This window comes from Chiroxiphia lanceolata, chromosome 15 (assembly GCF_009829145.1).
Source record: "Chiroxiphia lanceolata isolate bChiLan1 chromosome 15, bChiLan1.pri, whole genome shotgun sequence".
NCBI classification, from domain to species: domain Eukaryota; kingdom Metazoa; phylum Chordata; class Aves; order Passeriformes; family Pipridae; genus Chiroxiphia; species Chiroxiphia lanceolata.
Genome location: NC_045651.1, coordinates 17,857,612 through 17,881,452, shown reverse-complemented (window position 1 = coordinate 17,881,452; position 23,841 = coordinate 17,857,612). Strand labels below are relative to the sequence as shown.

Below are 23,841 nucleotides of genomic sequence, written 5' to 3'. Positions count from 1 at the left end.
CTATTTCTGTCTCCTAGTGCTGCCCACCAGCAGATGTAAATAATGCCAACCTTATGTGGGTGTGCTGAAGTGTAACGAGTGTGTGAAAAATACATTGAGATCTTTAGGTGAAGAGGGTTGGCAATGCCAGTGCTGGTATAAACACCATTAACTTATGTGGATGCTGATTCTGCTTGGGCTGCTGGGATTCACAAGGGAAATCACAAATGTGTTTAAATTGTGAATGAAACAGTAGTGGAGCACCTCCTGTGCCAGTGATTGATAATACTGTGTGTGGGGAGTGGATGCAGATCCTGCCCATCCTGTACATCAGCTCCATCTGGGCCCTCCAAACTCCCTTTTCTGCTGTGCTTTGTCTGAATCTCCATCAGAATTCACCCTGTGGATTGATTCTTCATGATTTTGTGAAACTTTTCTGACTTCTCTATTGATGCCTAAAATGGAAGAAAAAATTCTCCAAACAGTATAAGTACAGGGAAGGCACACACACACACAGAGAATTCTCACACTTCTATAACTAATTTCCGTATCTAGTGGGTACATCCAAAAACCATTTTGCCCCTGGTACCACCCTCAGCCCCTCCAAGGGTTCTGGGCCCTCTATCTTGTTTTGACTACAGTATATCTTATTATTGTGGTCCAGGTGCACATCCCAAACAGGATGTCCTTGCTAAAATCTCTTGTAAAAATTGTTAAACAGAAATTCATTGGAAAGTAGCACAAACCAGGAGAAAACACTTCAGTAACTGTCTAAAGTGAAAGAAAACTATACAGCTATATTACAATCTACAAATACCCTAAAAATCTTTAGGTATCACTGTAACACTAACTTTTTCAGCTTTGTTCATTTTCAACCTCACAATTCCCTTGTACTGAAAACATGAGGAATGTGCCACCTCTGTGCCACTCTTTAAAAAGGCTAAGGGGCTTATACACAGCTTGGGAGAGATCTGTAGAAACCAGGATCTTTTCTCTCCACTTATCCCTGTACTATGAATCTCCTGAATTCAGTGTTAGTCCTACTTGATTATTTGTGGTGAACTGCTCCTTCTCTGTGTGCCCATCACTGCTGTGTCACCTCTGCCCTGACAGGCACGGGGAGCAGGGTGAAGACAGCTGGAAATGCTTTGCTACCATCCTCTCTCCTAATCCTGGGTCTAAAAATGTGATTTGTAAAGCTTCAGAGATGGATGGCTACTCAGGAAAATGGAGTTGGAACGACCTGTTTTCTCCGGGCTAATTGGAATTAAAGGAGCTCAGCTTTCCTTTGTACAGCCAGGCTGCAATAGGCACAGATGTATATTCTCTTACCTGTTTTTCTGGGGCATAAGCCTTTCAGCTGTCAAATATCTTATCTAAACAGGTAAGTACAGTGCTGCTAGCAGTGATTTCAGGTCGTGGATCTTAGTGTGTCACATGTATTGTCTTTATTTCAGAAACTCTGCAGTGATGCTCAGGTGAGAGTGTTTGGGAAATGCTGCCAGCTGAAGCCTGGAGGAGACAGCTCTTCTTCCTTGGATAGCTCAATCAATTCATCCTCCTCGTTCTCTGATCCAAAAGAACAATGCCCAAAATACCAGGTGAGTCACTTTTGATTTCTTTTTTGTTTGCATAACCCATGTCAAGTACCACGAGCAGGTGAGGTTCTGCCTGTTTTAAAATGCTTGAAGTGAGAGGCTGGAGCGCAGTTCTCAGTCAGAACCAGGCTTTGGTTCTGACTCAGGAGTGGTTGATGCTGTAGCTTTGGGTTTGAACAAGTCTGAAACCAGCCAGCTGGTTCTCTCGGGATGTGTCTTGAGTGGCAGTGATTTCTCCAGGGCACTTGTTGTGTCTCATGACCCAGCTGATACCACTCGTTCAGTACAATCAGACTCAGCCCAAATATCTTGGTGTAGATGAAGTAGTTTATTTTACTTTATTGCTAAATGCCGGGGAAATAACAGAGAGACACTTTCTACAGGGACTGTCTGTGTAACAGCTTTGTAACAAGGGATTCAGTGCAATTGAGTTCCATTTTACATAAGAGATTTTGGCCATGAGAGTAGCTAGAGTCATCTGACACAGATATATTTCTGTCATCTCTCCTTCCATGGATCACAAGTGTTTTATATTAAGCCACCCTAAAATAGAACTAAGCCCTTCCACTCTTTGTAATGAAGTAATTGTGTGTTTGAGGGAAGCTGCTATCTCCACAACCTGCTCTGAAGTACAGTACTACTGATGTCTTAATCTCCCGTAGATAGAAATGAAGAACCTTCCAGTGCTGACTCTCCCACTGTCACGTTAGCTCCTGCTATATTTGGAGAGCTGTGTATTCCTGTTTTCTCTTTCTCATCACACTCTTTTCCACAGCTTTGGTAAGGTGGCTGAAGATCTGTTTTCTGTTCCTCCCTTCCTGGAAGTGCATTTAACTGCGGTTCTGAAAGGAAGAGACATTTCTGTCAGCAGCTCCCTTCCAGCACAGAGTAACCTCCTTTGTGCACTGTGTGCCCAAGAAAAACGGTGGCCCCCACTATCCAGAAACTGTCTCTCCACCTGGGCAGGCTCTGTCCAAACAGTGGCCAGTGTTATTTAAGGAAATTAATTTTAGTGGTTGGCGTGACAGTGTAGTATAAAACTGAGGAAAGTTTCCCCTTTTAAGTGCCCACTTCCTCATGTGTATCACTCAGTCTTGCTGAGGTGAACTGATGTGTGGCTACGTGACTGTGCCACAGACTTCCAGCTGAAGTTGGTCTTCCACAACATATTTGTTGTAAACTATCTGCTGCATTCATCAGACTCCTTCCAGGCTTCCCCAGCAAGTGAGCACAGAGCTATAAACACAAGAATTTTTAATGCCCAATAAAAGTTGGTATCAGGTCTGCAGAAGGGCCAGAGTAAGTTTGTCCAGACATCACTCAGCCTGGCATTTCCTATGTTCTCACTGCTGTGTCTGTAACCTCAGAGGTTACTTAATGTATTTGCAGTATTTATAAGTTGCTTTGTTAGGGTTTTTTTGTAAAGCTGTAAATGGAAGCTCAAATAATACAATGCTGTGGGACTTTTAAAATAGTTCTTTATGTTTTCTTGTTTAAATACACTTTGACTGTATATGAGCAACTTTAATTGCAATGTGAAATTCAGGGGTTTTGTTCCAGGCTTCCATATTTGTAATTATGTCCCATCCAGATCCCTCAAAATATGATTAGAATCCATTAAGATAAAGCTAGACATGATTCCAAGCTTGCCCACAATTATTTGCACGTTATGGAACTGATGTTGCCCCTTTTGCTTGTCAGTGCAGGCAGGACTGAAGGTCTTTCAGGTTTGTTGATCACAACATTTGGTGTTTATTTCTTCATTTTTAATTTTCAGATGCACTTGGTTGTTGACAGGACAGTATGTACAGCAGGGGGAATATTAAATGCTGTAAATATATTCAGAAGTGTAATTTTCAAATCACTCACATGTTACTGCCTCTAATATGCTAATGTGCACTCACCAACACTTGTGGGTATTTTATGATCAGTTTTTATGTGAGCTGCTAACCATGGCCTGGGGAGTTGGTTTGTGGCCAGGCTGGCAGTGCTGCAGGTTGTGCCCTTTTTGCCAGATGCTCCTTGGCTACTTTTTGTTTGAGTTTTTAATATTTAACCCCTTTCCTCAGTTGATTGCACTTTACTTTGGTCTTGAGTGACCTTTATTTTGCAGCATTAGAGGCCCGAAGAGTTGGGCTGTAACAGTGTTTCCATATTAAATGCATTAAATATGTGTCTTCTGTTATGCAAGGTAAAATTATTGTTATTAAGTGTAGATGAAATGCCAGACTGAACAGGCCATGGGCATATCTTATCACGCTCTTTGCCTTCAGCAGTGCTTGTCTATCTTTCAAAGGAGAGGGAAACCCCTACAATTAAATTTGAAAGCAGCTGATTTTCACTTTAATTTGGTTGCCTGACAAAGAAAATCAATACTTTAGGATAAAGTATTTTTCCTCAGCTTTAGAATTAGATTTTCACAACAGCAGAAAGTTGAAATCAAAACCGACCATCAAGGGCTTGACATTTAATCAGAATTGTGTCCTTCATTTGGAGATCAGCAACAGATTTAAAACCAACAATCATAGTGTGTGGCTGTAGTAATTTGCAGTGTTCTCAAGTCAAGATTTCATGATGCTGGCAAACCTGTTATTTCCCAGAGCCATTAACATCTGTGCTGGGATTTCCTCGGAGCTGCTGGGTCATACTGACTGGTTTTAAATTCTGGTTTTTCCAGTACTGCCTGCAGTGCACCTGGGCAGTGGGATATCCTGGGAGGTAAAGATGGAAATTTCACCGAGGCCCAGCTAATGATCAGGTTTTGCCCTGTCATTGAACACTAACAAACCTTGCAATTGTATCCTCATTTTTATAAATGTGGTTGCTGCTTTTAGTCATTCTTGCAGGGATAGCAGATTTCAGAGGTTAATAGTATGGCTGTTAAAGTATCATCATCTTAATTGAGAGTGCTTGAGGAGAGCTAAAAATTGAGATGTGTTGTGTGTTGCCTTTTGGCTGATGAGCACTTCCTTGTTCCTGCCCTTGTTCTGTGGGTGAGTGTGAGCAGAAACCTCGAGTGGGATGTTCACAGCCCTCCCTGCTGCTGGTAGGAGCCCATGGTGGGGACACCCTGTCCTTGGGTGTGCTCTGGGCTCACTGTCTGACACTGGCACAGGCTTCCCAGAGAAGCTGTGGCTGCCCCATCCCTGGAAGTGTTCAAGGAAAGGTTGGATGGGGCTCTGAGTAACCTGGTCTAGTGGAGGTGTCCCTGCCCAAGGCAGGGGTGGAACTGGGTGAGCTGTAAGGTCCCTTCCCACCTAAACCATTCTATCATTCTATATTCCAATCCTGTGTAGCAATCTGGGTGAGGATCCTGGTTGTTCAGAGCTTGGATAAGAGTATGAAGACCTGGCACTTAGCATTTTCCAAGCACAGGGTTGTTTCTGTGACTAGTTTTAGGGATCTTTGGGAAGGATTACTCCAAGGAAGTGGAGGGTTATCACACATCTTGAAGGAAATGCGTTGCTCTTGCATAGTACCAAAGTACTCACCTGTGAACTGGCTGAGCTCTGTGAGTCAGTGATCACCATATTTTAAATTAGTCAGGGCAAGGCACAAGTGGAGACCCAGCACTAATATCTGCCAGCCTAGAGATGAGACAGCCCTGGACTAAGGGACAGTAATCTCAGCCTTTGAAAGTACACAAATGAGATGACTGTCAGCAGAGCAGTCATCTCCAGTTAATTGCCCTGAGTGATTTTTTAATTTTAAGGTTTTGTTTGCAGAATTTGGCCTAGCCTGTGAGGCAGCATAGTGACATCCCCCCTTGGTATTTAGCCTGGGTGCCTTACAGCAAGCTCTTGCCAACGGAGAAGCAGGAACTGCACAACTTTAGCCTGGCATCACGATGCTGCAGCTCTTTGCTGGTACCATCACGGGAGCACGAGGGAAAGAGTCATCCCATAAAAATACCATCCAAGGATAAGTTGTGAATCAGTGTTTGTCAAGAAAACACTGGTCCAACTTGGCTCCAGTGCACAGTCTGTCTAAGATCTCCAGTGAACTGGTGATTCTTCTTGTCAAGGAGAGGCAAGGTTTAAGCTTAATGGTTTTTATTCAGCAAAGTGTATCTCATTCTTAAAACTTTAGTCCCCTGGGTCAATGCAGTTGGAATCTGCTTCCCCTCACCCAGATGGGTTAGGTCTCTTGAATGGTTTTAGTGGTTGAGCTCACAGCCAATATGAAGATCACTTTCTGTGCTAGCATTATCTTCTTTAAACTGTTCAACTTTAGCATGTTCAACAGTGTTCTAGGAAGATATTTTGCATGTTTATCTTTTAGATAAAGAATATTTTCCTGTCTTTTACACTCCCTAATAGAAGTGTGCTTCTAAAATGCTTAAACCCAAATGTTGTTGGGTTTGTTTTTTGCAGGGTTCTCGGTGCTCTTCAGATGCCAACATGCTTGGAGAGATGATGTTTGGCTCTGTGGCCATGAGCTACAAGGGCTCCACGTTGAAAATTCACCAGATCCGGTAAGATTAATGTTTTGCTGCTGGTGTTTTCAGAAGACTCACTCCTTAGTGCTGCTGCCTACTGAACTGAATGGCACAGTGCAGAGTAAAAGGGATTTCTGTGTTTGCCTTAACGTTATTCTGATGTCACTTTTGAAACAAAAGGCCGTTGTGTCGTGTGAAGGTCTGTAAAATCTGGGGGGTTGTGAAATGGAAAGCCAGGCCTGTCTTGGCACTGTGTTTCTGACTGATTTCTCCCCTCCTGCCCTCCTCAGCTCACCTCCCCAGCTCATGCTCAGCAAGGTGTTCACAGCCCGCACCGGGAGCAGCATCTACGGCAGCCTCAACACGTGAGTCCCCCCAGCCTGTAGCTATTGCACATGGGCAGGTGGACAGTACAAACACACAAGACTTTTTTTTGGACCCTCCAGATTCTTTCTCTAAAAAAGTAACTTCTTGTTACATCCTGTCAGTAGCATCCTCACCTTCCCCTCACGGTTGTCTTCACCTCAGTTTGCTCTCAGTGAATGAATGAACCATTCCTTCCGTGCTGCTATGGGGAAGCTTGATATTGGAAGGTACAGAAGTGCCTGCAATGGGGGAAATGCAGTCCAAGATGAAGAAAAAGGTGTTACAAAAATACCTGGCTTCAGAGTTTAGTTTTCTGTGTGTTAACTGACCCACCTGAGAACATGGCTTAGGCTCTGAAAGCATTTCCTAGTGGAAGCCTGTGTTCTTACCTTGTCTGTTCCATTCAGGCTATAATGAACTAACATTTTGTTCTACTGAAATGCAAATCACTGGTTTTGTTGTATGTTTTATATTTATTATAGGTTGCAGGACAGTCTTGAGTTCATTAATCAAGACAGCAATACATTAAAGCCTGACCACAGTACCATTATGAATGGACTTCTTGGGAATATAGGTAATTACAAACAAATTTTATTTGCTGATATCTTTAATTGAGTAATCATAGATTCTAGAATATGCAAGTCTTTTAAAGAGAATCACATAAAAAAAAGCTAAAGATGTAACAGAAAATTAATATTGGTGGAGTTTGGAGGAGAATGAATCAGACTGTTCTGGGAATTAGCAGTAGTTCAGTATACACAGCTGTATATGTGTATATAAAATACATAATAGAAATATTTAGATATACTTCAGTGCAAATACAGAAAATGTTGGAAAATAACATTCTGTAGAAGGTCCTGAGCAGCACGTGTCGGGTCAGGCAGGATTGATTGTGCCTGGCTCAGCTCCCCGGTTTTATTTTCGTTAATAATTCTCATTCTGCTCTGTACTCTGCCCACCTGAGCACGTGTGGCCACGTGTTTCCTCCGAGTCCCAGTTAACCTTGCACAGCTGTGCTGCAGCTTTGGATCAGATTAGACAGAGTATCTTTGTGTTCTCTCCTCTGCCTGGCCATGGGAGTTAAGCAGTGTTGAGAAGCCATCTGGCATCCTTGGTTCTCAGCCTCGTGGAAGGGCTGTGGGTGGAGGCCCCGTGAACATTAGATAACAAAGAGGGGAAGGTCTTGGCTCTTCCCTTTGGGAACAGTTGAGATGATAGTAGAGATACTGGGCTTCAGTGCTTCGTTCCAGTAGTAGCCACCTGATTCATGGCTCTATAGCACGTCCTCCCTTTCCCTTCATTTTGATTGTTGACTCTCCAAGCAAATGTCTGTTGTAGGTGGAATAAGGGGCTTCTTTTTAGAATTGCTTTCCAGAATACTGCTGTATGTGAAATATGCTTTTATAGGGTTGGAAGTAAGGAGTGGAATTGATGACTGTTACTCTTAACTGGGTTTCTGACTTTGATGTGGTCCTAATTCTTGGGAGTGTTTACTTCTCTCCTTCACACTGACTTTGATAAGACTGCTCCTAGGCATGGGCTTAAACGCTTTTCAGGCTCATGAGCTGTATACCTCATTAAAGTCATTCCCAATAGTCCCTCTATAAGGGAAGCCAATTAAAGTTGCAAGAACCTTTTATCTATTAAATGCTTCCTGAATTCACTAAGTGAGGATAGTTTAAAAGGTGACATTTTTCTTAATATTCAGTATTTCTTTCAGACTTCAGTTGTGATCTTTCACAGTGCATGAGGTGCCCGATCTAAGAGAGAGGAGATCCCTTCACCTGCTTTTAGGGTTTGCTGTGGTTTGTGCTTGGCAAAAGTTTGCTGTATCACCAGAGAGATCTAAACTGCAAGTTCCAGTTCAGATAAGGCAGCTTTTAGGAGAGGACTCGGTGTGATTCAGGTGTAGGCAGTGCCACCCATGTCCAGCTCTGAGGTGAGGGTGACTCTTCCCCTCCAGGCAGCCCAGTGGCTGCCCTGAGAGCTGCCCAGGAGGTGTGGGCACCTCGGAGCAAGGGTGTGTGGCAAGAGGCACGGGGTTGCCTGCAAGGAGAGGATGCTGAAGCTTTCTTTGTGATTGAGCTGCACAAATTTTCAGCAGTGTTTGTTTACAGTTCCCATTTAAGCACAGAGGGAACCCTGGGCAAAGTGGGGAAAGGAGTTAATCTGTAACTGCAGCGTTTCTAACTGTGCTCAGCAGCTCCTGACTCACCTGTGGCAGGAGAAGGGTCTGTGTGTTTTGGTTGGGAACTATTTACAACGTGCTTTTTTTAGATACACTGGTTGAAAAAACAAACCAGCAGCTCTGGTCATGTGTTCCCTTTAATGAGTGAAGGCCTGAGAGAATGGAAGGGAGCTTTGAGGTGCAGCCTTCGTGTTTTGTATAATCCGAAAACTTTGAGTGGGCATTTGCTTCACATGTAGGAGAGGGACTGGCAATAAACTCATTAAAGTGCTCTTCCTGACTTTGTGTACAGTAAATACACTGTTTTCTTGGTATATCTACAACCCAGTATTACTTTTAAAATGAACTACTGAGACTGCTAACATTTATTTTCTGTGTGATCATTTCACTCAACTGATGTACTGACTGTTCTCAGAACAACTACTTCAGCCCATAATTTTCTGTTGGTTCTACTAAGTTGAATTCCTGCCTGCCTTCTCCCCCTTCCCCTCTCCTCTTCAGCACCAGTGTTCCCAGCCACCCCACCACTGTGGATGTTAAAACAAACATTATACTCCATGATGAATCTCCTGTTTGTGATCAAGTTAGGCTTTGAGCCTGCATAAATTAATCATTTTTCAACCTTAAAAAAAAAGCCCTTTTGAGAAACCTCATCCTTGTATGGGAGACACTGGCAAGCTGGGTCTATTATGTTAATTCTATAAGTACTGTGCCGTCCAACCGCAGGACTTACCCTCACACCAGCCTTCTTGTCAGGCCTCAGAGCTGTTCTCTGCCTACGTTACTCTGCATTTATGTTGGCTCATATCTTCTCCCTGCCCTGGCCCCCTCCCTAGGGACTGTTCTGCTTTACTAACCTCATTCTCTCATGTGTATTTTACGTTTTGCCGTGTAGGTCTTTCCCAGCTTTGCAGCCCCAGGCGGGCATTCTCAGAGCAAGGTCCGCTCCGCCTCATCCGGAGCGCCTCTTTCTTTGCAGGTTTGCAGTGTGCTGTGTGCTGTGGGCTAGTCTAGCTGGGTGACAAACTGGGGGGGCATTTGTAGTTCAGCCCTGGAAATAAGATTTCTTTTTTTTTTTTTTTTTTTTTAAAAATACAAAACAGACGGTGATGTTTGCTCTCTTACCTTTTTGGATGCATTCCTTAAAGCCCCAGAGGACAACAGGCATTTAATAGTCCTCTTTGGGGTTGTTTGTGTGGCTTTGTTTTGAAAACTTATATATTTTAATATGGATTTTGTATTTCTGGAAATAATATTTCACAGTGGTGTCAAGCTATTTTAATCTGGACTGGTTTCAACTGCAAATACTAAAGCTAACCTAGATTCACTCAAAATGGACATTTCTTGCTTTTAGTGGCTGGGTCTTATTTCCATGGCTGAGTAGTTTTATTTCACACACACATTTGTAAAATATATCGCATTTAAAGACCATTGAGCCTGAGACACTTTTGATCTTGTGTGTACACAGACTCTGAATCTGGACAGCTTTTGGCTTAGTTGAACAACCAATGCACTGCTCACAACTCAAAAGTATTATTTTCTTCAAGACAGCATTGAAAATCCTTATGAAATTACATTTATAATACCTGAGAAAGCTGGTATATGAATGAAGTTGTGTTCATTTTGGGTTTTGGTGGTTTTTTGTCCATACACTGAGTACTACCAGTGGGACCAACATCCTCTTGGTACATTAAAATTTCATTGAAAATTATCTGTGTAAAGAAACAAAGTGTACCACTTTCAGTTTGCATAAAATAGGTGTATGGACTGGAGAAAAACACATACAGGCTTCTCAGATAAGTGTTTTGGCTTGTTCAGCTAAGCAGCCTTTCTTGGTGATGGCCTTGTGCAGTGCTGTTGATCTGAATTAATGAGCATGTTTTTGTTTCATTAATTACATGGAGATCTGCAAACAAGAAAGGAACTGTATATTCCCCTGCTAATTGGTATTCCTTGTTTTACAGTTCATAGCAACCCTATGGATATGCCTGGGAGGGAGCAGAATGAGGACAGAGACAGCGGTATAGCAAGATCTGGTAATGGCAGCTCCGTGGGTTAACCCCCTACACTCCAAAAAGACTCAGTAATGTTGGTCACTGGGATCTCTGCACATCAGCAAACAGTGCTGAAATGGGATTGTTCTGGCTTGTTCTGTGTAACATTAATGATGCCTCTGTGTACAGGAACAAATGGTGCTTCAGGCACCTCACAGGTAACCTGACAGCAGGGCCAATTATTAAAGCAAAGCAGATTAAATATTGAAATGAGCTTGCAGCATTTCTAAACAATACTTGCTGTCATCCCCTTTCCAAATCAGGGAGGCCACGTTGGATGGGCCCTAAGCAGCCTGGTCTAGTGGAAGGGGTTGGAACAAGGTCCCTTCCAACTCAAACCAGTTTGGGACTTTGTGATTCCCTGACAGTGACATTAAAACATGAATTCGCCTCCAAAACACCCCTCTCCTCCCTTAAAATTCGGGATGTTGGGCACTGGGGTTAGGATTGGAAGGATGTCATCGACATTACTCCTTTCCACAAAGAATTGATTTCCCAATACTCAGGTTGCTGAGCAAGGTACAGCCTGTGTGTTGCTTCTTATGTAAAGCTGCAGGACTGTGCCACCCTCGTAACGCTTGTATGGCTCGTTAATGTCATTATAAACGGGTTATTTTTAGATAAGAAACACAGATAAGCAAAAGAGAAAGCACCCGAGAAGCAACACCGGTATATCTTGAGGGGCTTCATTTAGCTGCTGGTGTTATTTTCCAAATGCTCTTTCTTCTGAGGAGAGATTTTTATTTATTCCTCTTGTTCTTGCAGCATCTCTTAGCAGTCTGCTCATCACTCCGTTCCCATCCCCGGGCTCCTCGTTTAACAAAAGCTGTGCTAGCAGCTACCAGCGGCGTTGGCGTCGCAGCCAGACTACCAGCTTGGAGAACGGGGTCTTCCCTCGATGGTGAGCTGGGAATTCAAATGCTGGTTGCTGCCCATACATTTTCCCCCGTTGTCAGCTTGATTCTGCTCTTGCCTATGTACATCTGCGCTCGCTGCTGCTCTCCGTGGGGTATTGACAGAGGTGTAAGTCAGGCTGATCTTTTTTGGTCTCTGTTTTCCTCATGCAGTTCATTGTTTTGCACTAACTGGAAAGCCTTCAGCAGCATGTAAATCTGTAGGCTGTATTTTTGAGGATAAGAAGCCCTAAAATCCTACTCACAACACAAATTCTTGGCAGAGATGGGAGAGAACTAGAATACCATATTCTGATCCCACAAACACACTCGATCCGGTTCCAGCTTCTGTGATTGCAGGATCAGTTAATGGTTGCTTGTAAAAATTCACAAAGTGGATGTTGTCAAAGGTGATGATTTGACAACACATGCAAACAAAAGGTGCTTGTTGAAGTTAAGTGTTCAAGAACTGAATTACACAGCAAACCAAGGTACAACTTTATCAGTGGATTACATTAACTTTCTCTTTTTTTCATGCTCCAAGGTCCATGGATGAAAGTTTCAACTTGTCAGATGACAGCTCTGGTCCAAGCCCGGGAATTGTTAGGAAGAAAAAGATAGCAATTGGGGTTATTTTTTCACTCTCAAGAGATGAAGATGAAAACAACAAATTCAACGAGTTCTTCTTCTCACACTTCCCTCTTTTTGAGAGTCACATGAACAAACTGAAGAGTGCAATAGAACAGGTAAACACGCTCACTTTGGATTCTTGCCCTTGTACTGCTCTGTGTTCCCCCAGCCCTGTCAGATTTAATTCCTAACTCCTGTTGCTAGTTACAAAAGGTGGGATCAACTTGCTCTTGGGTGTAGGAATTGCATCACTGCAGTCAAAACTTTGAGCCCTTCTGTGCCTTAAATGATGAAATGCACAGAAGAAGCAGAAGCTGCAAATGTGCCTCACCTGTCTTCCCTCAGATAGGAAAGCTGGCACCTGTACCATCATTTTATCACTTAAATAATGTTTTTGCATGACCAGTTGCATGAAAGATAGAGGCAAACACATGACTTTATTTTCCATTTTCTGTGCTTCTGAAGCTCTGTGTTACTCATCTGTTTAATGATTGCTTTCAAGGCTATGAAAATGAGCCGGAGATCAGCTGATGCCAGCCAGCGGAGTTTGGCCTATAACAGGATTGTGGATGCCCTTAATGAATTCAGGTGAGCAGTGTGACTTCTGCCTTTTGTGGCTGTTCCTTCAAAAGCAGAGTCTGTTTTAGGAGGACCTTCTTAGTGCAGGATAAGTAACTTACAATGTGTAAAGTCTTCTGCAAGTGTAAGTACGGCGAAGGATTGGTGATACCAAGCCATTCTGGTCTGTCTGTGTTTTCAGATTTTGCCAAGTGTGTGTATCCATCAGGGCCTGGTGTGAACAGGACACAGATGATCAACGTTTTCTGTGCTTTAGGTGGTAATGGAGCTCACAGTGACCTCTTAAATTATCTTTTATGACCCGTTGAGAGGGGGAAAAGCATTGCAAAGCCCTGTTTGGGAAATCCACCTTAGTGTGCATTTTCCTGATGTGTGAGCAAAGCTCACTGCACTCTAAATTGTGCTCTAAAGGTATTTCAGATAACCAGGTAGGCAAAAGGAGAGCTGTCTTTTCCCACAGTAAAATGCAGTGCTGTAATCTCTGGCTATCAGTACCTGCAGAGCCTCTCTGTTCAACAGTTAATATACAAAGTAACACAGATAAGCACATCCCTGGCATTTAGCTGTATTTTCTTTCCATAGTTGAAGTCATGGGGGGGGGAGGGAATTAAGATGAAATCCATCTGTTTTGAGTGATTCATCTCCTCTCAGATGGGAGTGGCAGGGTGCTTCCTTTTACAACCACTGTAGAGCTACTTTTTAAAGACATTATTGAAGACAGTGCTCTGATGTTATAAAAAGAAAATCCTGATATCAGGATGTATTTTACTAACAGTGAAGGATCCTGAGGGCTCACTTACTTTTCCACAATTCCACGTACTACCTGAGTGCCATGGATTAGGTGGTGCTGCAGGATGAAGGCACAGTATATTTTTTTATTTTTTTTAGAAGCTCCAGGCAGTCACAAGGAAGGGCAGAGGATATGTTCTGTAGGGACAGGAGGCAGGGAAGAGGGAGCACGTGGGCCTGCGGTGAGAGGTGGATGGGATCAGCTGTGCCAAGAGAGGGAGCAGAGGGAGCTCGTGACTGGGAGCCGCTGATCCTGCCCAGGGGCCTGAGACGAGTTCAGCAACTGGGAGCAGCCTCTGTGGTTCCTCTGCTCCCCCAGCTCTGCTCTGCCTCTCCCCCCTGCTCTCTCCCTGAGCCATTTCTCTGCCTTCCCACCCTCTGTTACGCCGCCTCCCCAGCTGTTTGCCCAAATCTTCCCCCAAAACATTCCTCCTCAAGATACCTTTGGCGGACTTTGCCCGTTCTCCTTTGTCCTTCCAAGTTAAACAGTTCCAGAGGGCTGGGGAGGGGCACTTATCCTGAGTCAAAAGTAGGAATAATAACCCTGAAAACACCAGCCAAATCCCCCACGCTGGCTTTTCCTCCTGGAGGGGAGCTCAGCAGTGTGGAGCTGGGATAGGATGAGGGAGGGTGCTGTGGACAGGCTGAGGAGGAAGGTGCAGATCTGCACTCTCCTGCACACCAGGAGCTGGGATCATTCCTATGACACAGCCCTTGCATAACCAGCACTGGGAGCATGTGTCCAACCACCAGTTTTATGCAGAGGATTCCATGGTGATATAAATATTACTCCTTAATAGTGTAACGAGGTAAATTAAATCCAGTTTAATTTCATGGAAATTAATTTCCTGGGGCAGCAGCCTTTGGCAATTCTGGGGTTTGTTAGCTTTTTTAAGGGATTGCATTCAGAGGTGGGCAGCAGCCTGTGCCCCCAGCCCAGGCAGGGTCCTTGTGCCCCTGTGACATCCCCATTTGTGTGACAGGCAAGAGCCCCTTGCTTTTCAAAGCCATGCAGGATGTGTCTGGTAAGAAGCAAGAAGCATATTTAAATACTGCAGGCTGGATGCAAAGATGCTTTGGCACAGGTTCAGCAAACCCATTTAGGACACTATTATCTCTTTAGGCGTCTGCTTTCCCACTGAAGTCACGGGGAAGTCAGGAGCCGAGTCCTTTGGTGAACCTGAGACTTGTGTTGATTCCTGCCCTCTTAGCAAACTGTGCTGGAGGGAAGAAGGGTGCTGACTTCAGTGGGTTGGTGATTCTAAAATGTAATCCCGCGCTGGTTTAACTCATTGCAGTGTGGTTGGTTTTGGGGTGGCTTTAAAGGAGAATCTGTTTGTTTGTTTGTTTTTCTTTAAACCCCCCACATTTTCAGAGGTGCCCAGGAGTAGCTGATGTGCTGTCTGGTGATCAGAATAACCTCAGATGAGTGGGGCGTGGGGGATGTGCTGCTGTGCTGATCAGAGAAGGGAGGAGGGAGCGTGCAGGAAAGGGGCTGTGGTTGGAGGTCACCCCGCTACCTGCAACAGAAATTGTAAGGAGCTGCCTGCAGGGTCAGTAGGCATTTATCTGCTGCTACTGGAGGATAGAGGGGGAGAATAAAAGACAGCAGAATAGACCCTTGCTTTGCTCTTGTCGTCTCACGTAGGGAAAAACAAAGCTGCCTTCTCTGGAAGGCCCAGGCTGCTTCTGCAAATGGATGCTGTTGATAAATTTGCCATCGATTTGGTGCCCAGCTCCAGGCCTACCCTTGCATCATTAGTCACTTTACAGCAATTTTTAATTTTCTAAAGCACTGATGGGTTTAGCTATTAACACCTGACTTAGAGGCTTAGAACTCTCTGTGGATGTCAGCTGTGCAGACACATGACTTATGAAATAAGCTACTGTACTTGCATAAACATTTTGGCTCCCCCAGTCCCCGAGGCCAGCGCAGCACATTGATAACACAGATTATGCATCTGACTAATACCTGTGTGGCACAGAGGCAGGCTGGCAAGGAAACCCTGATCTCGGGGCCTGGGGAAACACCTCTCTCCGCTTTCTGGCAGACAGATTTGATCCTATTTTCTGCCAGTAATTTTTAAGCAGCTTATGCTGCTGTGAACTGACTGGTGCGTTCTGCTCGGTGGTGCCAGCACGGAGTCGCGGGGGCTCCCCTGCTCCTGCACTCCCTGCAGTGGGGATTGCCTTTGTTTTCTTGCTCCTTTTTAAGGAAAAGCCATCTTTGGAAGGAAGAAATGAGGATAGGGAGCAAATGCATGTGCATTAAGCTTTATAAGCCACTGGTGTTTTTTCTTTGCCATTGTGTTGCGGCTCCTAAATAGTAGAGCAGCTCTGGGGGCACAGTGTTGGGGCTCCGTGTGTTTTCCTCGGGGAGGAAGGGGTTGCAGCAGGATGCTCTCATCCGTGAGGAGCTGTCTGCCTCGTTTGGTTTGCACAGCACCAGGGAAAGATGTCTCAGACTGGTACTGAAATCCAGGCCCAAGGCCAGGGTGGTTTGGGGTGTGTGTGGGTGAGGCAGGAGCAGCCGTGCTGTGCCATCCTGTCTGCAGGAGCAGGGCTGCTCGCCTCGGTGCCATCTGTGCCCGCTGGGGCAGACCCCAGAGGGGCTGAGGAGGGGTTTGCTCAGGGCTCCCTTTCCGCTTGGCAGTTGCTCTCCTGCCCTGTGGGGTGTGAAGGTGTTTCCTGAGGGGCTCCCTGGCCCCTGTGCCCGGTGCTGCAGTGCTGGGGCTGAGGTGCCTGTAAGCTCTGGGCTGGAGTTCAGCCTCCCGGAGGCGTTTCCAAATATAAACCAATTTAAATGCACTGGAACCCTCAAAAGAGCAGAGTCTCTCATTAACTGAACTTTCCCTCGCTGGTGTGTGGGGGCGGTGAGGGAGGGGAGGGGGGGTCTCCTGCTGCAGATGGCTGAGAGGAGAGGGGCCAACTGGGTTTGTAATGGTTGTTGTTTTTTAAATCCACTTAACTTCCCTGTAGTATTCGGGGAGGGTTTCTCGGGTTTTTATGTTTTGTTTTGTTTTCGTTTTTGCCCTTTCCTTACTGGCAGAGGAGCGTTTCCCTGGGTGTCTGCAGAGCTGGGAAGCAGTTAATCCTTGCCCTTGGTCTCTGTGCCATTGCTGCCTGCGCTGGCATGGAGGGTTCCCTGCACTGCAGTCACATGCCTGCTGGCCAGGGGCCAGGGCAATCTGATCTGGCTCGGAGGAAACACTATCAGCTGCAGATGCAGCCAGGGTTACCAGAATAGTAAATAACGAATCACAAGACTCGGGCTATCTTTTCAACGAAAACAAATATTTTAATGTGTTGGTTTTAGTATAGAAGTAGTTTCTTTTTTCAAAACAGCCGAGCTGCAAGGGGCTTGGCTTGGGTTAGTTTGCATAGGAAGGAGAAATAAGCTGTATTTTATGTTAAGTTGTGCTGTTTATCTCCAGCTTCTCAGGTCAGCTGTGTCTGGGGGGTGTAGGTCTTGAGACTTGTTTTGAGCTTTGAAGTCCCTGGACTTGAGGTTTCTCCTTTTCTTGGGGCCTCTTTAACATCCACTCCAGTTAATGAGCTGTGAACAGAAAGCTTTCCCTTAATAATCCCATCCCTAGTCCCAGCTTGCTCCTGCAGAGGAATGAAATCCCAAGTGCCCCAAGCCCCTGTGCTGCCAGAGACCCCCTGTCCCCTGTATGTGGCAGTGCTGCTGCCCCACTTGTGTCCAGTCTGGCAGGACTTTGTGCTCAGTCTGTCACCAGGCTGGGCTTTCCTGCCAGGAGAGGACCAGGAGCAGAGGGTAACATGGAGCAGTGACCCAGCAGCCAGCAAAGCCTCTGAGGGCTGGGCAGTGCAAAGGTAACTCAGCTGTCCCTCTCTCCAGCCCACTGGCTGCTTTCTGGTGTTCTCATCATGCCTGTGGCAGTGGAGGGTCTGAAGTTGTAACCTTTGAGGAAGACAGGGTTGATTTGGACTGTTGTGTGCACACAGAATGGATTTTGTATTTGGTGAGCACAGGTGGAAAAAATAAGGCAGAGAATGGCACTGCCCCCTCATCTCCCTCCCTCTGGAGCAGCCCCAGTGACTCTGGTCACCTTCAGTGCCCTCTGGGGAGCTGTTCTGAGGGTCTTGTCCCCACCCAGCTGCTTCTCTGCCAAATAGCTGGGGGGTAACTCCTTCCTCTCCTGGGAGCCCCCATGCCAGGGCTGGGATGTGCTGTGCTGCTGCTGACGTGCTGCTCTCACTTCCTGGGAGTTGCACTTTAAACACTAAACCACAGAAGATTTGGCAGCTGCTGCTCGAGTGTGTTTGCCTGCCTGGCATGCACAGCCATGGCTTTACTTCTGGAAGTGTCCATAAATTTGGAGACCAAGATATGCAGAGGAGATCTTTATAAATCAGGGGGTGGTACTGGGGATAATGGGATAATGTAAATCGTTGTCTTGTAAAACAAAAATACCTCATCTAGAAAAAGTAGTGCATTAAGTGGGGAGAAACTTGAATTGATCAGTCATTTCCCTTGTTCTTTTGGGTTTTTTCGGGCTTACATTTTTATTGTGATAAAAATAAAGGTTCCCATAGTGTCATAATGGAGGCTTTGTACTTAAAACTAAACTATGATTTAGTTTAGATTTTCAAGAGTTTAACAGTAATCTGAGGGGTTTTAATCTGGTATTTTATGGCAGAGCCAAATTTTTAATCATAGATTGACTGTCCTCTGTAGAGTCAAAAAGGATGTGGGTGAGTGTGTAACCTGAACAGCCATGGGGTGACTTTGACTTCCATACTCTCTATTTAAAGCTAAAGAGGTGAGCTGTTCCCCTGCTCTACATATCACACTTGGGTGGGTTTGGCCTTGAGATGCACCAAGTTTTTAAAACAAGGAGGAAGTTCAGGTATAAGTCATATAGATAAACTTGTCCTAGTCATAAATAAAGCAGAAGTATGTTTTGAATGGAGAAAGCAAGGAGATAACAGCAACAAGAAATCATTCCTTCTGCAGTCAGAGCAGGGCAGCTCTTGGCTTGTGGCAGGGAGTGTTGCTGTGTTTGGGATCCGTTCAGGTGGATGCAGGAGGAACCTGTGAGGTTCAGCTCTCCCTGGTGAAGGGTGAATTCCTGCTGTTGAACAAACAACATGGTTTGGATGATGGTGGACGAGAGAAATTTTGTTTCTCATAGAAATGACAGCTGGAACTAAACGTTGCAGTAAATTCTTTAAGCTGGGATCTCTGCCTTTCATTTTTTTTTGTTTGTTTAACCTGCTGGATGTTTTGGTTTTGTTTTCTAGAACGACAATTTGCAACCTGTACACGATGCCGCGGATCGGGGAGCCCGTCTGGCTCACCATGATGTCAGGGACACCCGAGAAGAACCAGCTCTGCCATCGCTTCATGAAGGAGTTCACTTTCCTGATGGAAAACGCTTCCAAGAACCAGTACGGTGGATCTGAGTTTTTCAATTCCATATGTGATTGTGCCTTTTGGTTTCAAAGCAAATTTCAAATAATCGGTTGTTAAAATCCTGGCAATCAAAGAATCAAAAGGCCGTCCATAAATACCTGCTTTTTAAAACAAAAAAGAAATAAGAAATTATCTCATTACATTTCTGCTTCCCCACAATCCTCTAAATCTTGGTAGAGGCTGAACATCTAAAACACATCCATGGGAAGCATGTGATGGGTGTGGATGTCTGTAGGTGGGTGAACATACCTTACGAAATGCACTAATCTACCTTTCAGAATCAGTTGTCATATGATGAGCAGGGTTAGACATTCAGGAAGAGCTGTTTCTGTAATACTGCCTGACCACAAATTGCTCTTAAACCTTAAATCATTATAAATGCCACTGGTGTGCTGATCAGTGCTCACCTCTCTGGCCTCAGGCCCCAGCCCTGAGCGGGTGTTGAAAACTGAGAAAGTAAGTTCCTGATAAACTGGGGTGAATCTGATAAATTTACTCTTATGTCAACACTTCATCCCCTTTCCCCAGGGCACGAGCAGGGGAAGTTTTTAAAGCATTTGGCTCCAGTGAGGTCCTAAAACGAGCACGGACGTGTGCTGGGTGGGAATGGCACTGGCAGAGCAGCTGCTTTCTCTCTTTGCAGGGGGGGAAGGGGTGGCTCAGGGAAGGGGCTGCTGCTCCCATCCTCCAGCTCTGCCACCACCTTTGTCACCTCTTCTGTCCCCAGATGGGAGGGTGACAGGGGTCAGTGTGGTCCACCTGCTCCTGCCCCAGTGCAAGGGGAGAAACCACAGGGAACTGTGAGGGGTTCAAATGTGTTTTCTTAAAATCAGTTTCTGCTTCAGTGGAAGCTTTTTTCCTGGGCCAACCTGATCCTTGCCATTCTGAGCCCTATACATCTTGGTTACATTTAAATGGCCCTTTATTTGGGTTTGTTTGCTTTATTTTAAATACAGTAAGATTTACAGTGATGGAAGCAAGAGGAAATTAAGCTCTGTATCCTTTCCAATCCAGTTTTAAATCTCTTCTCCTCCTTCAGCTGTCTCCAGTGAGGAATTGGCTGCATGGAAGCTGTAGGGTTCCTGATGCTTGTAAACTATTCAAATAATGTTATTTTGAGGCATTTAACTGTTTTCCTCCCCACACCTGAGCTGCTGAGGCCACCAGCACCATCTGTTGGCGTGTGGAGGCTCCTGGGCCCTGCTCCTGCCAGGAAAACTGACTGGGAAGGGAAGTTGCCTCCATGGAGCAGAAACCATGCTCTATCACTGCAATAAATTAGATAGTTAACGTTTTTCAGAAAGGTTTTTAGCCTTAATTTCCTAGCTAGTGAAAACTGTTTTGCCAGCATAAGGGCACAGCTTCTCTGGCTGAGCTACAGAACTTTGGGGGGGTTTATTTTTGAAAGGAGCAGCCTTGTGTGCTGGAATTGCACAACAGTTATGTGAAAGAACACAGCACCCAGCTATTTTACAGGTTTGGTAGTGATAGCCTTCCTTCTCATCCATCGTCACAGATCTTATGGGTTTGGGATCTCCTTGGAGTACAGAGGCCACACAGTGCCACTGCTTTCTTATAGTGAACAAAATAAGTTGGTTTTGAGATGTTTCACAGCATAAAACTTGCAAAATAGGAAGTCTCGTAGTTATTGCCAAACAGAGGAACTGAGATGCCACAGAGGTAAAAATTTCATTTTACTTTAAATGCGTGTTCTAAGAAAGAGCTTTGCAGGGGTGGGAGGGAGGGTCCAGCCAGCCCTTCTCTCCCTGAAAACCAAGACTGAAGGGATGATCTGTGCTGACTTTGTCAGGCTGTTTCTGCAATCCTTGATCCATCTAGACTGTGGAGCTGCTGTCAGTTTAAATCCTGAGTGTGTACCTGGAAAAAAAACCCCATGCTGGACGTTTTGCTTTCAGGTTTTTGCCAGCTTTGCTGACTGCAGTGCTGACTAACCACCTGGCCTGGGTCCCCACCGTCATGCCCAATGGCCAGCCACCCATAAGGATCTTCCTGGAGAAGCATTCTTCCCAGAGCGTGGACATGCTGGCCAAAACCCATCCCTACAACCCTCTGTGGGCACAGCTTGGTACGTGGCAATCACCTCTAAACCACCCAGCAGCTTTATAGGAATGGGTTTATGATGCTTGTTACTTCCCTCCCAAGTTATTGATTTCTTAATTCAAAATGAGACAAAAGTGTGTGTTTCCAGCTTAGGGGTGGTCACTGTATTTTTTTTATGTGTGCTCTAGTTTCTTAAGGCATTATGCATTGTAAAATGTTAGCCAAAAAGTAAGGCCCTCTTTAGTCACCTCTGTGGGGTCCCTTAAGGTCACCTGTAGAGGATTCCAGCTCTCCCCTGGCCCTCTATTTGGAAGGAAAATCCATTTTTACTTTTTGGGATGCTGCTATCAATAAGCCTCATTGTAGAAAGAGAAAATTGAGGAAATCCATCTTTTGATCAGAAATGAACACACTCTTAATATAATGGATTGATGCAGAACAGGAAATCATGGCTCAGCAACCTCCTGGGAAGGTCTCAAAGCCCAGTCAGTGTAGCTGGTCATACTGTCTGCTAATTGCAAGTAGAGGAGGGGAGATAAGGTCAGAATGCCCTGCTCTGCACACACACTCTCCTGGAATTTGGTTAGGGAAGGGAAGGGAGAGTTTTGTGAGGTTGTCCTGTTCTGGTACAGGCAAGAATGGCCAGAGAGTTGGCAGGAAGACTTGATTTCAGAGCTCGTGGGACTTGAGGGACCCACTGTGGTTAGAGTGGCATTTGAGGCCTCTTGGGCCCCTTGTCCCCTCATCCCTGCAGTGCTCTAATACCTCCAGAACACACGGGCACCTGCCCAGGTGACCCTGGAGTACAGTCAGAACACCCCATCCAACCCATAGCAGAGCTCAGGGAGGGGAACAGAAGGAGGTTGGCTCTAGCCATGCACCTGCCACCATCACTTTTTGCCCTCATTCCTGGCATAGGTTTGCTTCTTTCACAGCTCTATCTTGTGGGTAAAAGTTCAGCCCAGTTTCCAAACTCTCCAGGGTAGGTGGATGCAGATGCCTCCTCTCTCCCATGGCTATATAAGGATCCCAGGAGACGAGCCTCCAAAGCTGGAGTGAGGTGGTCCCTGATGTGTGAGATCAGATGTCCCCCTGACCAGTGGCTCACCTTACAGACTGATACCAACAGCATCTTTGGGATTCTATCTGTTGAAAACAAAATAGAGGATAGCTGTCATCACTCTACTGCTTTAGTATTTCTCTGCTGTAGACCTGGCCTTTGAAAAGTAGCCCCAGCAATTGCTGTTAGAAGAATAATTTATTACAAAGATGCCAAATAACTGTGTGTTTATTTCCTGTCCTAGGTGACCTGTATGGGGCTATTGGATCACCTGTGAGATTGGCAAAAACAGTTGTGGTTGGCAAAAGGCATGACCTGGTCCAGAGGTTGCTTTACTTCCTCACATACTTCATCAGATGCTCTGAACTTCAAGAGACACATCTTCTAGAGAACGGGGAGGACGAGGCCATCGTCATGCCCGGCACTGTGATCACCACCACGCTGGAGAAAGGAGAAGTGGAAGAGTCTGAGTATGTGCTTGTCACAATGCACAAGAACAGGGGCAACCTGCTGCCCACGGAGTCTGAAGAGACGAGAACTGCCAACTGCAGCTGTAAATACTGCAAATGTCCCCCTTCCCTGGCACAGAACATAGAAGGGGTTCCACAGCACGAGCGAGAAGACACGCAGAGCACTCCCAAGGGAGAGCTGGAAACTTCTTCTGACGAGAGCAGAACCATCGTCCCCGACGACGGGCAGGAAGATGCTGTGGATGTGAAGCAGCCGAGGCCCTGCATGGACACCAAGCTGGAGACTGTGGTGTGCACAGGGGCAGCTGCAGGGCCAGACTCTGGAGTGGAGGCCCCGGGGAGCGCGTGGAGGGGCGAGGAGGGGCTGGAGCCGGGCAGCCCCGCGGGCGGGGGCACGCGGACACCCGGCATCGCCGTGGAGAAGAAGCCCCCTGACAAGCTCTTCTGCGACGCCTTCCCCTGCGCCGCCGAGGCCCAGACAAAGGTGACTTTCCTCATCGGAGATTCCATGTCACCTGACTCAGACATCGAGCTGAGGAGTCAGGCAGTAGTGGAACAAATTGCCAGGCATCACAGCCCGCCAGCAGCGGAGGCAGCAGTGTCTGCTGATCAGAACTGTGAAGCTAAACAAACTGTTGAGGACCAAAATAGAGACTGTGGGACAGCTGAACCCTTTCCTCAAGTTGCTAGTGAGCATCAGAGCTGGAACCCAAACCCGTGCAGTGCTGAGAGCATGAGCCTGTTTGACGAGTATTTCACTGATGACAGTTCAGTTGAAACCCGGACTATTGATGATATTCCAGGGCAAGCAGCTACGGACCTTCTTGCTCACAACAGTAGTTTAGAGTTTTCTAAAAAGCCGTGTACAAAGGCTTGCAAACCACCTAGTGAATTTTGTAAATTCATGGACTCTGTTCGACAAGAGACCTACAAAAACTGCTTTAATGAGCAGGACCAAAGAGAGAAAATCTCTATTCGTGTCCCCCATGGGGACAGAGAAAACGTAGAGAAAAAAGTCGCCCCGGGGATTGATTGGGACATTCCAAGAAATGAGAGTTCAGACAGTGCCCTGGGTGACAGTGAAAGTGAGGATACAGGCCATGATCTAACTAGACTGGGCAGTAACTATTATGGAGGAGAGCAAGAAGATTGGGCAGAGGAATATGAGATTCCCTTCCCCGGGTAAGTACTGTTCAGCAGTAACACAGCCTAAAAAAGATGGAGCCTCTTCTCATGTCACATGTTTGGAGGACTGTAGCCTAACTTGGCATCAGGGTTGGAAAAGTGTCTCCTGAG

At 45.7% G+C, this 23,841-nt stretch overlaps 1 protein-coding gene across 3 annotated transcripts in view; it reads left to right on the top strand.

Annotated features, from left to right (window-relative positions):
- FNIP1 (folliculin interacting protein 1) overlaps positions 1-23,841 on the top strand; it is a 64,628-nt gene that overhangs the window by 33,953 nt on the left and 6,834 nt on the right. For 2 of the 3 annotated variants that reach the window (XM_032702697.1, XM_032702698.1), the window contains exons 3-14: positions 1,437-1,580; positions 5,951-6,051; positions 6,306-6,380; positions 6,864-6,955; positions 9,465-9,548; positions 10,534-10,605; positions 11,389-11,524; positions 12,061-12,262; positions 12,649-12,734; positions 18,783-18,929; positions 20,871-21,040; positions 22,320-23,727. In XM_032702697.1, the coding sequence (XP_032558588.1) occupies positions 1,437-1,580; positions 5,951-6,051; positions 6,306-6,380; positions 6,864-6,955; positions 9,465-9,548; positions 10,534-10,605; positions 11,389-11,524; positions 12,061-12,262; positions 12,649-12,734; positions 18,783-18,929; positions 20,871-21,040; positions 22,320-23,727 (2,717 nt within the window). The remainder of the gene's footprint in view (positions 1-1,436; positions 1,581-5,950; positions 6,052-6,305; positions 6,381-6,863; positions 6,956-9,464; positions 9,549-10,533; positions 10,606-11,388; positions 11,525-12,060; positions 12,263-12,648; positions 12,735-18,782; positions 18,930-20,870; positions 21,041-22,319; positions 23,728-23,841) is intronic. The other variant, XM_032702699.1, reaches the window with a different exon arrangement.